The 14,746-nt window shown below is 48.8% G+C and overlaps 1 protein-coding gene across 2 annotated transcripts in view; it reads left to right on the top strand.

Annotated features, from left to right (window-relative positions):
* Positions 1-14,143, top strand: part of CEMIP (cell migration inducing hyaluronidase 1) — a 172,571-nt gene extending 158,428 nt beyond the window's left edge. The window contains exons 23-28 of one of the 2 annotated variants that reach the window (XM_017886830.1): positions 104-289; positions 4,188-4,392; positions 4,539-4,625; positions 5,302-5,459; positions 9,305-9,405; positions 11,157-14,143. In XM_017886830.1, coding sequence (XP_017742319.1) covers positions 104-289; positions 4,188-4,392; positions 4,539-4,625; positions 5,302-5,459; positions 9,305-9,405; positions 11,157-11,284 — 865 coding nt within the window. In that variant the 3' untranslated portion in view covers positions 11,285-14,143. The remainder of the gene's footprint in view (positions 1-103; positions 290-4,187; positions 4,393-4,538; positions 4,626-5,301; positions 5,460-9,304; positions 9,406-11,156) is intronic. The other variant, XM_017886831.1, reaches the window with a different exon arrangement.
* The last annotated feature ends 603 nt before the right edge of the window (positions 14,144-14,746 follow it).

Below are 14,746 nucleotides of genomic sequence, written 5' to 3'. Positions count from 1 at the left end.
GTCATTTGGTGGAGATTTTTTGGTCTGTTTCTCCAAGGCATGCTCCAAAGGCCCTGTGGCCTGGACACCCTTGCTTGTAACCTGACTCTACTTCCAATCCTAGGGGCGACTGGATCCGAGTGGGTCTCTGCTACCCGAGAGGCACCACCTTCTCCATCCTCTCAGATGTTCACAATCGCCTGCTGAAGCAAACGTCCAAGACAGGTGTCTTCGTGAGGACCTTGCAGATGGACAAAGTGGAGCAGAGCTACCCTGGCAGGAGCCACTACTACTGGGACGAAGACTCAGGGTGAGCAGGTGCCCACCTGGCTGCAGGAAAGTGGCTCGACCTCATCTTGTCCCCTTGGCCTTTCCAATAAGTCTAAGAACAGCCATGCAGTTAATGCCAATTAATGTAAGACACCTTTCTAGGCATTTTGATTCTAAGGCTGGCTGTCCCATACATTAATGACATTTTTAAAGCTGTTAAGCTTTAAAAGTAAAGTAAACATTCTATTAAATATACATGTGAATTGTAGGGAATTTAAATATTTCAAAAAAAAAAGTGAAGGCAGTAAATCTTAGAATCCAGAAAACATGGTACATTATCTCAAATCCTCACAACAACCCACTTGGAGCAGAGGATTAAGAGATGGGCAGCCAGGCGTGGTGACTCACGCCTCCCAACACTTTGGGAGGCCGAGGTGTGCGGATCACAAGGTCAGGAGTTCGAGACCAGCTTGGCCAACATGGTGAAACCCCATCTTTACTAAAAATACAAAAATCAGCTGGGCATGGTGGTGCGTGTCTGTAATCCCAGCTACTCAGGAGGCTGAGGCAGGAGAATTGCTTGAACCTGGGAGGCAGAGGTTGCAGTGAGCCAAGATTGCATCATTGCACTCTAGCCTGGGTGACAGAGTGAGACTCTACCTCAAAAAAAAAAAAAAAAAAAAAAAAGAGAGTGAGAGAGATGGGCAAAGAAGGCACAGGGAAAACAGAAGAGACTTTCTGAGATCATAGCATAAATTTGACCCAGCTGGATTTGAACCTAGATCTGTCTGTCTTCAAAGCCCCTCACCCTTTTACTAACCTGCACTAGGTTCTATTCAATAGAGATATAATGAAAACAGAGTATCTGTTCCTGGGAGTTCTTTGATCCCCTCTCTTAAAAAGAAATTTAGTCTAATATCTTAAGAATGCCAAGCCAGCTCCACAGCGATGTCGATAGCAAACTGTGAGTAGTAAGGGTGAAAGATCATTTGATGGCCAGTTTTCTATTCTTACATGGAAGCCAATGATAAGGAAACTGATAACAGGTGATCTGTCTTATTTATGGCTCCATCAATTTGATTAAGGGAAAATTAAAATTTAGAATCAAAAGTATAAGTACAATGTTGGGATGGGAGGGCAATAGAAAACACCTTTCTCCCCACACAAGAGCTAAGCCAGTTGGGGGCAGACAAGCTGGCAGGTGAAGAGGAAGCGATCCATTTTATTGATGATAAAGCTGTTGGAGAATAGAGCTTCCCAATATCGTCCCCTACCTTCTCCGTCGCAGGTAGCACTGAGCAATTACAGGCTCCCCACATAGGGCCCAGCCCCAAAACCTCAGAGCATATAAGACAGACCAGAGTGTCCCTGCTCTACGGGCTGAGCCAAATACCCAAAACCAACCAATAATGAGACACTCTCTTCCCATGGGAAGAAGTGGATGAGGGGAGGGACCAGGGGCCAGAAGTATTTAGGAAAATCCTCCCATATGAAAACCAGAGGAGAAGGAATGAGATATGCCCCACATACCACTAGGAAATATTATGATTAAAGTAACAGATGTTGATAAGGTAAAGTCCCTGGGATACCATCCATGCAGATTTTCTTCTTTTCGGCTCGTGAGCTGAAATGTTCAAAAGATGTGAAATTTTCAAATGGAAACTTCCACTAAGTAAGTTGAACCTCTTTGATCAAAGTCTTAAAAATCTAAGGCTTGTCCGCTTGTCACCTTAAACACATTTTTTTGGTTGGTAGCTTAGTTTAGCCCTATGCCTGTTGATCATTACGTTGTGTTTCAATTCGGCGATGCCTTAGGGACCAGGAGTTGGGTTATGGGGGGGGTCTGTTTCCTATGGAGAACAGCTGCAAACTGTTGGGCTTTTAAAAATCTTTCTGCCTTAAACATTTGTTATTTTTTTCTATTCAGAGCACCTGCCTTTAGCAGCTACCTTCTAATAATCTACTATGGGCTAGGATACTTAACAATTAGCTTGCTATAATTAGGGGTAAAATTAAAATAAGTCAGCTGAAAGGGAGGGGGTTTCAAAGTGTGAAATACATAAGCTGTCATTTTTTCCAGGTTAAAAAAACTGTTAAGTGATTGTAGCTGTGTTCTGGATAGCTAAGTTTGCTTAACACCACCTCAGTGAATTATTATAATGATTCTTACTAAATTATAAACAAGTATATTATTTAAGGTGCACGGCCATCAATAGCGCTGCTCTGCAACATTACCTGGTCATAGCCAGGATTTGAGCACTGGGCTGGCAGGTGCCCAGGCCCATGCTGCTTTTGTGCCTCCCAGGGCCTTGCAGTTCAGCCAGCTTGCACACATCCAAGTTGTAGGTCAGGATTAGGGAAGGCAGCTGCTACCTACCACGGGCTGGAAGGTCTTTTAGGTCACTCCCGATTTAGATAATCTGATATATAATGACAACAGAGAAACCTGAATACTGTTAAGTTTTGTGCAGAAGCCTCAGGACCAATCCCATTCCTGTGCCTTGGTCCCAGGAGTGGTTTGGACCATGTTGGGAGCCTGCAGGGAGACATGACCATGGGCAGCACTGAACTGCCTTCCTCCTAAGCTGCTCAAAGTGGGTGCTCACCTGCCTCCCCAACTTCTCCACCATGTGGGCACGGAACACAGATATGGCTGCTCTGCTGTCAGCCCTGAGCATGAGGCCTCTGTAACAGTCAGTTTCTACTTTGTTCTGAGATCACTTGATGTGGATGGCTTGAAACATAAAACCACTCAAGGAAGCTCAGATTAAGTGGAGGTGCTACAGAGAGAAGACCAAGGGGTCTTTAAGAACTAAAAACCCAGTTGGGCCTCATGGGCTCAGGTGCTGAAAACACCAAAGCGAGCAGGGAGGAGATAGCCTGCCTACGCCTTGTGTCTCTCCATCTCCCCATGTTCACACACACACGCACACATGCTTGACCTCTTGTTTCAGCTACTTGCTACAAACTGCCTCCCTCTGGCGATTCTTTAGCAGGCACGGGGCACAACAAGGTTGTCAGCCCCGACTCCATGTGGTCTTTTAGTTCAAGCACCAACCAGTGGTGGACAAGACCTGCTGGGTCCCATGAGAGTGAGAATCTTGGTTACTGGGTAGCCAATCCATGGCCCCTCTGTGAGTCCAATGTGTGCCCCTGGTCTGAGCAGCTCTGTGGTAGGGGTTTGGGGGTGATGGCATTGTGGTGCAAAGCTAGCTCCCTAGTCTGAATGGGCTCAGTGAAGGCTTGGTCCCTAGAGCAAGATGGGTGGTAGATACCCCATATCCTATCTTCCCATGTTTCAGATGCAGGACTCAGCCTGCAAGTGCTTTGTTGCACTAAAAGAACAATAACGAATCCCAAGTGAGTACTGTGTTTTCCTTATAATCTGACTTCCTGTAACACTGGGTCAGCTTCCTTTACAATAATAATAATTATTTTAAATAAATTATAAAATAATTTTTGGAATAAATTATGGTTTGGAGAAAAGTTGAGTTAGGAAGACAAGAGCATTTCCTCACCAGTCACCATGCTGGGATGGAAAATGCTGGCGTTGTCACTTCCCAGCTGTGTGGTCCTGGGTGAGTCACTTCACTGCTCTGAGCCACCATTTTCCCATCCAGGAATTCAGGATGATAATAGTACCTACTGGACAGGATTGTTTGAGGATTAAATGAGATATGTTGATTTACTATGTGCGCACAGCATGGCACATAAAACGTGCTCAGAATAGAATTGCCATTCTCATTAGCTTTTTCTTCAATGCATTTGTTCCTTATTTCTCCAACTACATACAATTCTGTGATAGACATGGTTCCATTCTATAAGGCTGCTGGGTCAACCTGCTGTGACCAGCTCAGAGTAAATATCTCGGTGGGTGAGAGGAGAAGGGGGAGGTTTGAGTGCCCAAGCAAATGCCCAGCAATGCTCCTTGTGTGCAGGCTGTTGTTCCTGAAGCTGAAAGCTCAGAACGAGAGAGAGAAGTTTGCTTTCTGCTCCATGAAAGGCTGTGAGAGGATAAAGATTAAAGCTCTGATCCCAAAGAATGCAGGCGTCAGTGACTGCACAGCCACAGCCTACCCCAAGTTCACCGAGAGGGCTGTCGTGGACGTGCCGATGCCCAAGAAGCTCCTTGGTTCTCAGCTGGTGAGTGGCTGACAGCAAGCCTGGACCCCTTTGCCATCCAGTCGGGCCCAGACCCAATTAGGTCCCTCACTCAGCTCCACAAACCATTTCCTGTGACTGGAGATACAGGAAGAGTTGGGTTCTATTGGGTTCTATGTGTTTTCCAGAAAACAAAGGACCATTTCTTGGAGGTGAAGATGGAGAGTTCCAAGCAGCACTTCTTCCACCTTTGGAACGACTTCGCTTACATTGAAGTAAGCGGCTCTGGCCCCTGGAGGATTAGGGTTTGCTCATTGAGAGGGGATAGTGTGTCCTGGAACTGCTGTCACAAATTCCTACAAACTGGGTGGTTTGCATTAAACAAGAGAAAGTTATTCTCACAGTTCAGGAGGCCAGAAGTTCAAGAGCAAGGTGTTGGCAGCAGTGATTTCCTTCAGGGACTAGGGGCGGGGAACCTGTTCCATGCCTCTTCTCGCTTCTGGTGGCTGGCGGCACTCCTGCACACTCCTCGGCTTGCAGACACATTAATCTCTGTCTTTATGTGGATTTTTCTCCTGAGTGTCTGCGTCTCACCTCTCCTCCTGCCTTTTTTTTTTTTTTTTTTTTTGCAAAGGCACCTATCTTTGAATTTAGGGCCCACCCTAAAAATCCAGATGGTTTCATCAAAAAATCTTTAACTGAATTCCATCTGCAAAGATTGTATTTCCAGTTAAGTCCACTTTCACAGGTTCCGGGTGGACGTATCTTTTGCAGGGCCACTATTTGACCCACTACTGAGGGCTATAAGGAGTTAAGTGGATAATGGAGTTTATGCTTTGAACAGCTGCATAGGCAACTTCTGCCTTCAGGGTCTGCTTGGGAACCACCAGGGCAGGAGAACCTTGGGGCTTTGGCACCCTGCCTCACACCTGGATTGCTCTGACTCTGCAGGTGGATGGGAAGAAGTACCCTAGCTTGGAGGATGGCATCCAGGTGGTGGTGATTGACGGGAGCCAAGGGCGCATGGTGAGCCACATGAGCTTCAGGAACTCCATTCTGCAGGGCATACCATGGCAGCTTTTCAACTATGTGGCGACCATCCCTGACAAGTGAGTCTGTGCCTCTGCTTCTGGAATTGGCTGCTGGCACAGCAGACCCCTGGGCAAGGGCCCCCTCCCTCTCACAAAGGCCCTCATCACAGATCAGTCTGGAAAAGCTCACGCAGTCTCTACAGCCTGCCCACAAATCATGGGTGTTGGATGACAGCGTCCTTGCCTGTGGACTCTGGTGTTGGAGCCGGGCTGCTGTGAATGTAGGTCAGGCGGAGGCAGGCGGGACAGCCCTGCTACACATGGGAAGGTTGCCCTGGCCCTCTTCACTACACTCCCGGCATGATCTCATCCCCTCCCACACCTTCAATACTATCCAAGTGCTGGTGGCTACTATCTCCAGCCTGGATCTCCTTCCTAAGCACCCGACATTCCAATCCAACTGCTACTTGGACAACGTCACCTGGACGTCTTGTATGGAACTGAATTCTCAGCCTTTTAAAATGTTTAACCTCCCAAACCAGCCACTATCCTACTTCTTCAGTTTTGATGAAATCATCACAGTCCATCCTGATAGCTAGGCCAGAATCTGGGCATTCTGTTTGACTCCTCTTTCTTTCCTCCACACACTATCATCACACACTATCAATTCCACCTGCATTACTGCTCGCCTGCTGGTTCCCTCCACAGCATCCTCTCTTCTGCTGCTCTGCCCAGGCCTTTGCTGGTCATCACCAGCACTGTTGGCATAGTCTCCTAACGGGCCTCCCTCTTCCAGTTGCCCCAACTCCAACCCATCTTGCATATTGGCTGCTGGTTTAAACTTCTTAAATGTAGGGAAAACCTTGTCCCCTCTCCTTAGCAATCTTTGGTAATTCCCCAATACCTTACAAGTCTCCCCACATTGCCTCCTTGGTGAGGTCTTTTCCCATCCAACCCAAAAGTTCTATCTCAGCTGGGCACAGTGGCTCACACCTGTAATCCCAGCACTTTGGGAGGCCGAGGTGGGCGGATCATGAGGTTGGGAGTTTGAGATCAGCTTGGCCAGTATGGTGAAACCCCATCTCTACTAAAAATACAAAAAACTTAGCTGGGTGTGGTGGTGCGCACCTGTAGTTCCAGCTACTCGGAAGGCTGAGGCAGGAGAATCACTTGAACCCGGGAGGCGGATTGCAGTGAGCCAAGATTGTGCCACTGCACTCCAGCCTGGGTGACAGAGCAAGACTCCATCTCAAAAAAAAAAGTTCTACCTCTGCTAAAGCACTACTCACAATAGGTCTGGTGGACACATCTGTTGCCCCATGAAGAGTGTGGCCTTCTCAATGTTGGGGCCATGTCTAACTTCCCTTTGCATTTCTAGCACAGAACATGGCTAGTTAAGTGAGTGTACCGTTCACTCAGGAGCCACAACCTGGTGGAAAGTCTAAGCACTTCATGTGGTACCTGCTACATAGTAGGTGCTTAGTAAACATTAATAGTTATTGAATGAAAGCAAATGTACTTCCCAGATGCTGACTCCATGAGGGGCACGATGTGAACTGGGTACCTGGTGAGATTTTAGATAATGGGATTTTGCTTAACCATATTTACTCCCTCCCTCATTCCCCCATCAGATGCTTCTTCGGCATTCTATTTTTCATATGCAGATTCAGACAGAAGGACAAGGTTGACCAAATTCGGAAAAATAGTTATTATTTAGAGATCATGCCGTTTTGGGCAGAGGATTTTCTTTTGAAATGGAAGAGGATGCAGAGCTTGGAACAAGAAACTAGACTGCAGTGCTACTCTGTTTGGAACCGTGTGCAAGGCTCCTTCCAGCCCGAGCAGCAGCAACTCTCTGGGGGAAGCCCTTACTGGAATGGGCCACTCCCTGGGCTGGTGCTGGGTACCCAGGCAGGCATTGGTACCACTAGACCCCTCTCTAACCTCCCGGAAAGCAGCAGGGAATGAGGCAAGGCAGGTCCTGTCCTACTGTGGCTACGGGCCTTGCCTAGCCTGGCCCACCCTTCCTACCCCATCCAGCAGGCCACTACTAGCCCCAGGGTCCTGGGGAGAGAAGAGGGCAGCTGCTCACACCGTAAACATCTAGCATGGCTTCTGGGGGCTGCCTGTGCTCTGCCACTCTGTGGGAGACTCTGTGCTGGCTGGTGCATGGGCTTAGAGGCCATGAGGATGGCATACCAGGCAAAGAAGTGTGCCCAACACAGTTAGGCAGGCTTCTGGACATCAGTGGGAGGCGGTGGGGACAAAAGAAGCCTGTCTCCCTGTCCTGGTCATGTGAGCTAACCAAGGTCCCCATCAGGAGGGCAGGACCTACATTTGAGTCCCATAAGTAGGAAGGCTGAGCTCCAACAAGGGACCATTAGCTTTTGTTCTGAAATGAAACAATGCAGAAATATCCTCCAGAGAACAGATCCTGAATCTAGAGTGGAGAATGTGTTAGCGCTGGGCCCTCTCTCCTTAAGGGGCCTCACCCTACCAACCCTTTGGGCCTCTCTCTCCAGCCTTCCTCAAGGGCCTGAGGCAGCCCCAGCTCCCTTCCCATCTATCCTTATTTCACACAAGCCCTTTGCATCTTAAGATCTTTCCTGCTGCTCCCAGTGGGACACAAATAGGGGTAACAACGGGTTCCAGAATCCTATACAGTTTTTCCATGTCTGGACTGTGGTCTGTGGTTACAGAGTTCCTTTGAGATACGAACTGGATGCCCCATTGAGCTTCTGCCCCATTTCTATTCCCAAGGGAGGTGCTCACTTCCTCCTGTCTGGCCCAGCATGCTGAGTCTGCCACTGTGAAGGCTATTTTCCCAGCACTTTGGACTGAATACACCCCGAGGCAGGGGATAGACACTCCTTATTCCCAAGTCGAACTTTTGCAAGTTGGGACCTTCAGGCTGGGCACACACATTGTTCCAAACCTCTGCCTCTTTCAAGCACATTTCCCTTTGGCAGGTCTTCTGAGATACTTGGTAACTATTTGCTTCAGTCTCCCCATTTGCAAAATAGAGGCAATAGCCCTGTCTTGCCTGACCAGAGAGAGAGGTGACATGAACATAAGAGGTCAATCTGAGCTCTTGATGCAACCCGAGCATCATGGTAATGACATGGTGTTCTCCCCAGAAAGACTTCCAACCTGGCCATGCTCTTCCTGCAGCTCAGAGGAAGCTGGCTCTGGACTATACTAAGCCTGTGTCCATCAAAAGAAGACAGCAAAAGAAAGATGTGCTCCAAGAGAAATCTTCTAGCATGGGGCTTCTAGAGCTTTAATGTATATATGATCTCCTGCAGATCTTGTAAAAATGCAGATTCTGATTCAGAGAGTCTGCAGTGGAGGAATTCTGTGGTTCTAATGAAATCCCAAGGGATGCCAAATGGAGCTGGTCTCTAGAACCTTCAGGATCTACAGGAGCTCCTGGATGGTTTTATGATTTGACAGATGCTCCCCTCCTTCTTCCCTCACCTCCTCTCTTTCTCATCCTTTCCTCCTTCCTTCCTCTGTCACCACATTTCTATGTGGTCTTACCTAACCAGCGCTGAGAACGTTCAGGGAAAGAGATGCATATTGAAGTCCTACTGTGTGCCGAGCCCTGGCATGGCGTGCTCTGTTTACAGCCTCTCCTCTGTTTGGAGAGAGACATATAAATGTGGTGAGCTGAGTCCAAGCTTGGAGAAGGCCGTGGGCATCAACTGTGGCCAGATGCGTGGGAGGGAGCTCAGGATGTTCGTCACCACATGGAAAGAGCCCGTCAGCTCAGAACACAGGAGAGGCTGCCCTTTTCCGAATCCCTGGCCAGGCCTCTGGGCACTGCTAACTCCAGTCCCACCACGCACAACCCAACATCCCTCCCCATGCCCACTTGCCCCAGTTTGCCCTCTCTCTGGTCTAACTGGTTTCTTCTCTCACAGTTCCATAGTGCTCATGGCATCAAAGGGAAGATATGTCTCCAGAGGCCCATGGACCAGAGTGCTGGAAAAGCTTGGGGCAGACAGGGGTCTCAAGTTGAAAGGTAAGGGTTTGAACTGGGGTTTAAATTGACTCCAAAACCAGAGAAAGCAAATGCCTGGCATGGAGGTTGCTGCCGTCTTTTGCTGAGTTGAGAACATGCTTTGTACTAAACTTGGGTACAACCTCAGAATCCCCCACACAACTAGTGGTCTACTGGAATGGATGGGCAAGATGCCACCTGTTTACCACCCTTGCACTGCAGCAAATTTATTGTAACTTGCTACCAGCCACTGAAAGAAAATTGCTAGAGTTGTTCACTCATTTGCTTGGAAAGTGGCCCTTTATTCAACAAAAGTATCATAAGAAAAGTAGCTTAGCCTCACCCTCCTACCCCATTCCTGCTATTCAGACTGGCCAGGGGTCCTGCATCTTCTTCAACATTCCAGCTGATGCCTAGCATTTGTATAGTCCTTTGCAGCTTGCAAAACTCTTATTTGTTCCTCTGAGATAGGTAGATAAAAAGAAAACTAGAAGCCCAGAGAACCTACATGGCTTGTTCAAGGCCAGGCAACTCTTTGGTGGTGAAGCCTAGCACAGGTTTGCAGGCTGTGCTGGAAGAAGCCATCCAGGAGGGACATATCAGCATGACACCCATTATATCACAAAAACTAGGTGCAGGGAGAGTCCTCAGAGAGGTTGTGTGGGCAGTAGAGCAGCTCCATGGGCAATAATGATAATGATCATTGTGGTTCTGTTTAATGTTCGGCCTTGCACTTTGCAGAACATGTTATAATTATCTCACTTACTCATTAATAACCTGTACACCAGGTACTATTATTTCCATTTAAGATGAGGACACCAAGAATTTAACAGCTAAGCCACTTGTTTAAGGTTAGGACTTGGATCCTAATCTTCCTAACTCAAAGCTGGGCTTCTTAGTTATACACCATCCTCACTATGGAAAACATCATATCAGAAGCCCATCATATGGGGTGATAAGAAAAATCAGAAGCAATGCAAACCCTTCAAACCAGCCAAAGAAGAACATAAGGAAAAGAGAAGTATCCTTTCCAGCCCAGTCCTAGAATCATTTTGGAGCCTCTGTCTTTTAAATTAAGATCCCGGTTGCCAAAAGTTGATGTATGTAATGTGACCTAAGTTGAATGGCACTTTCCCGGTGGTGATAAATGCATGTTGCCTGCCAGGATGGGCTGAGTATAGATGTGAATTCCCATGCCCCTTGGATGCTCAAACTCTGAACTGCAAGATGGGGAGTGCTGTGTGGGGTTCAGGGGGTTAGAGTTCGAATCTGGGCTGCACCATTTACTCCACACTCTTGGTCAAATTCCTTCACCTCTCAGAATTCCTTCTAAAGCCACAGAGTGATAGGGCAGGGGAGGAGATCTTGTAGATCAATGCCATCGTCTGATGGATGGGAACACTGGGCTTCAGAGAGGGGCAGGGACTTGCTGGTGGTCCTAGGGGCAGTTCGAAGGTAGGCAGGTTCCTAGGAGGTCTCCTCCCTTACAATTTGCCCCATTTCCTGCTGTGCATGGCTCCCCTGTCAAAAGCAAAGCCATCACCCTGCCTAGGTGGCAGTGAGGCTCAGGAGAGACCCTGCCTGCCCCATACAAATGCATGTCAGGCACCATCAGTAGCTGAGCACAGAGCTCTTCCCAAGGGGCCACAGTGCAGTGTGGCTGGGGGATGCCTGGTGGGGGTGGGGGACTGGTGATGGGGAGCCCTGGAACGGGGTGGGACAGCCGTCCTCTCATAGGGCTTTTGTTCAGGAGACTCATCATTGCTTTTCAGAGCAAATGGCATTTGTTGGCTTCAAAGGCAGCTTCCGGCCCATCTGGGTGACTCTGGACACTGAGGATCACAAAGCCAAAATCTTCCAAGTTGTGCCTATCCCTGTGGTGAAGAAGAAGAAGTTGTGAAGACAGCTGCCACCTGGTGCCACCTCGTGGTAGACTATGACGGACGATGACTCTTGGCAGCAGACCAGTGGGGGATGGCTGGGTTCCCCCCGTCCCTGCCAGCAGCTACCTGGGAAGGCCGTGTTTCAGCCCTGATGGGCCAAGGAAAAGATATCAGAGACCCTGGTGCTGCCGCCTGCCCCTACTCAAGTGTCTACCTGGAGCCCCTGGGGCGGTGCTGGCCAATGCTGGAAACATTCACTTTCCTGCAGCCTCTTGGGTGCTTCTCTCCTATCTGTGCCTCTTCAGTGGGGATTTGGGGACCATATCAGGAGACCTGGGTTGTGCTGACAGTGAAGATCCACTTTGGCAGGAGCCCTGACCCAGTTAGGAGGTAGCCTGGAGGGCTGGTCATTCACAGATCCCCATGGTGTTCAGCAGACAAGTGAGGGTGGTAAATGTAGGAAAAAGAGCCTTGGCCTTAAGGAAATCTTTACTCCTGTAAGCAAGAGCCAGCCTGACAGGATTAGGAGCTGGGGTGGAACTGGCTACCCTTGGGGAAGAGGCAAGCCCTGCCTCTGGCTGTGTCCACCTTTCAGGAGACTTCGGGCGGCAGGCTGGAACTTGGACTAGATGACTCTCAAAGGCCCTTTTTGTTCTGAGATTCCAGAAGTCTGCTGCATTTCACATGGTACCTGGAACCCAACAGTGGAGGAAAACATTCCTTTCCACTGATATCCATGATGCTCGGTGCCCAGGGCACACGGGATGGAGAGGTGAGAACTAATGCCTAGCTCAAGGGGCCTGCAGTACAATGGGACAGGCAGTCAGGTCCATGTGCACTGCAATGCCAGGCGGAGAAATCACAGAGAGGTAAAATGGAGACCAGTGCCATTTCAGAGGGGAGGGTCAGGAAGGCTTCTTGCTTGCAGGAATGAAGGCTGGGGCATTTTGCTGGGGAAGATGAGGCAGCCTCTGGAATGGCTCAGGGATTCAGCCCTCCCTGCCGCTGCCTGCTTGAAGCTGGTGACTGCAGGGTTGCCCTTTGCCCATGCCTCTCTGGCCCACTCATGATGGAGAAGTGTGGTCAGAAGGGAGCAATGGGCTTTGCTGCTTATGAGCACAGAGGAATTTGGTGTCCAGGCAGCCCTGCCTCTGACTCCGAGAGGGTGGAGTGAAGCCCATAGAAGTGAGTTCCTGCCTTGGGGCCTCATTTGCTCTTCATCCAGGGAACTGAGCACGGGGGCCTCCAGGAGACTCTAGATGTGCTCACACCCCCTTGGTCTGGGATTTCAGAGCTGGAAATATAGAACATATCTAGTCCAAAGCCTTCGTTTTAACAGATGGGGAAAATGAGCCCCCAAGATGGGAAAGAACCACATAGCCAGGGGAGGGCCCGGGGAGCCCCACCCTAGCCCTTGCTGCCACACCACATTGCCTCAACAACTGGCCCCTGAGTGCCCAGGCACTCCTGAAGTAGCTTCTGGAAATGGGGACAAGTCCCCTTGAAGGAAAGGAAATGACTACAGTAGAATGACAGCTAGCCACTCTCTTCCCTCCTGCTCCCAGCGCACACAAACCCGCCCTCCCCTTGGTGTTGGCGGTCCCTGTGGCCTTCACTTTGTTCACAACCTGTCAGCCCAGCCTGGGTGCACAGTAGATGCCAACTCCCCATTGGTGCTACCTAGCTCTCCTGTCTCTGCAGCTCTACAGGTTAGGCCCAGCAGAGGGAGTAGGGCCTGCCACGTTTCTGGTGAGCGATTTTGACTGATCTTGGGTGTCTGAACAGCTATTGGGTCCACCCCAGTCCCTTTCAGCTGCTGCTTAATGCCCTGCTCTCTCCCTGGCCTACCTTAGAGAGAGCCCAAAGAGCTCCTGTAAGAGGGAGAACTCTATCTGTGGTTTATAATCTCACACGAGGCACCGAGGTCTTCCTGGGTCTTGTGATGAACTACGTTTATCCCCTTTCCTGCCCCAACCACAAACTTTCCTTCAAAGAGGGCCTGCCTGGCTCCCTCCACCCAACTGCACCCATGAGACTCGGTCCAAGAGTCCATTCCCCAGGTGGGAGTCAACTGCCAGGGAGGTCTTTCCCACCAAACATCTTTCAGCTGCTGGGAGGTGACCACAGGGCTCTGCTTTTAAAGATATGGCTGCTTCAAAGGCCAGACTCACAGGAAGGACCTCTTCCAGGGAGATTAGCGGTGATGGAAAGGAGAGTTAAAATGACCTCATGTCCTTCTTGTCCACGGTTTTGTTGAGTTTTCACTCTTTTAATGCAAGAGTCTCACACTGTGAACCACTTAGGATGTGATCACTTTCAGGTGGCCAGGAATGTTGACTGTCTTTGGCTCAGTTCATTTAAAAAAGATATCTATTTGAAAGTTCTCAGAGTTGTACATATGTTTCACCATACAGGATCTGTACCTAAAACTTTCTTTCCTAAACCATTCACCAAGAGCCAATGTCTAGGCATTTTCTTGGTAGCACAAATTTTCTTATTGCTTAGAAAATTGTCCTCCTTGTTATTTCTGTTTGTAAGACTTAAGTGAGTTTGGTCTTTAAGGAAAGCAACGCTCCTCTGAAATGCTTGTCTTTTTTCTCTTGCCGAAACAGCTGGTCCTTTTTCGGGAGTTAGATGTATAGAGTGTTTGTATGTAAACATTTCTTGTAGGCATCACCATGAACAAAGATATATTTTCTATTTATTTATTTTATGTCCACTTCAAGAAGTCACTGTCAGAGAAATAAAGAACTGTCTTAAATGTCATGATTGGAGATGTCCTTTGCATTGCTTGGAAGGGGTGTACCTAGAGCCGTGGACATTGGCTCTGGTCTGGAAAATTTTGCTGTATTATAGTAAACATACAAAGGATGTCATCATCTTGTCTGTTTCATTTTCTATTAAAAGGGGCTTCATTTTATCTAGGGATAATAACTTATCTAAGGATAACCTAAGACAACCAGTTATCTAAGGATAATAAGGCTGATGAAATCACCCCATGTGTCTGCCTTACTTCCATGGCCTTATTCCCAAGAGCTAGTCATATGTCAACATCCTACTTTGCCCTGCCCATGGCGGGCGGGGCGATGCAGGCACCATCGTTTCAGGAGCGGGGTAGTCCTAACATAGTCGACTGATCAGTTCAAAGAAAGAAAAGATGTCATTCATATGGCCAGCCATGTCCAGAACATGATGCATCCTCCACATTTCTAAGCCATCAGGAGGCTGTCACTTCAACTCCCCTCCCTGATGGGGAAGCCAAGCAGAAGCAGGACTCTGTTTTCCTTCCAGGCCCTGTTTGGCCAGAGGCCAAATACATGTTTGACAAGAGCATGGGGGCTGAGGTGGCAAAAACAGGTCCAAATCAAACTGGCAGACAAGAGAGGTAGGCACAGGTAGAGGGCACCTCAAGCAGTGCTGGAAGGGGCTCAGGGGTCTGGAGGGGAGACAGTGAGGGGCAGAGGTTAGAGCAGGTGAAC

This window comes from Rhinopithecus bieti, unplaced genomic scaffold, assembly GCF_001698545.2.
Source record: "Rhinopithecus bieti isolate Rb0 unplaced genomic scaffold, ASM169854v2 scaffold_15087, whole genome shotgun sequence".
In the NCBI taxonomy this organism is placed as follows: Eukaryota; Metazoa; Chordata; class Mammalia; order Primates; family Cercopithecidae; genus Rhinopithecus; species Rhinopithecus bieti.
The sequence above is the reverse complement of the archived record's forward strand: the minus strand, read 5'-3'. Positions and strand labels throughout refer to the sequence as shown.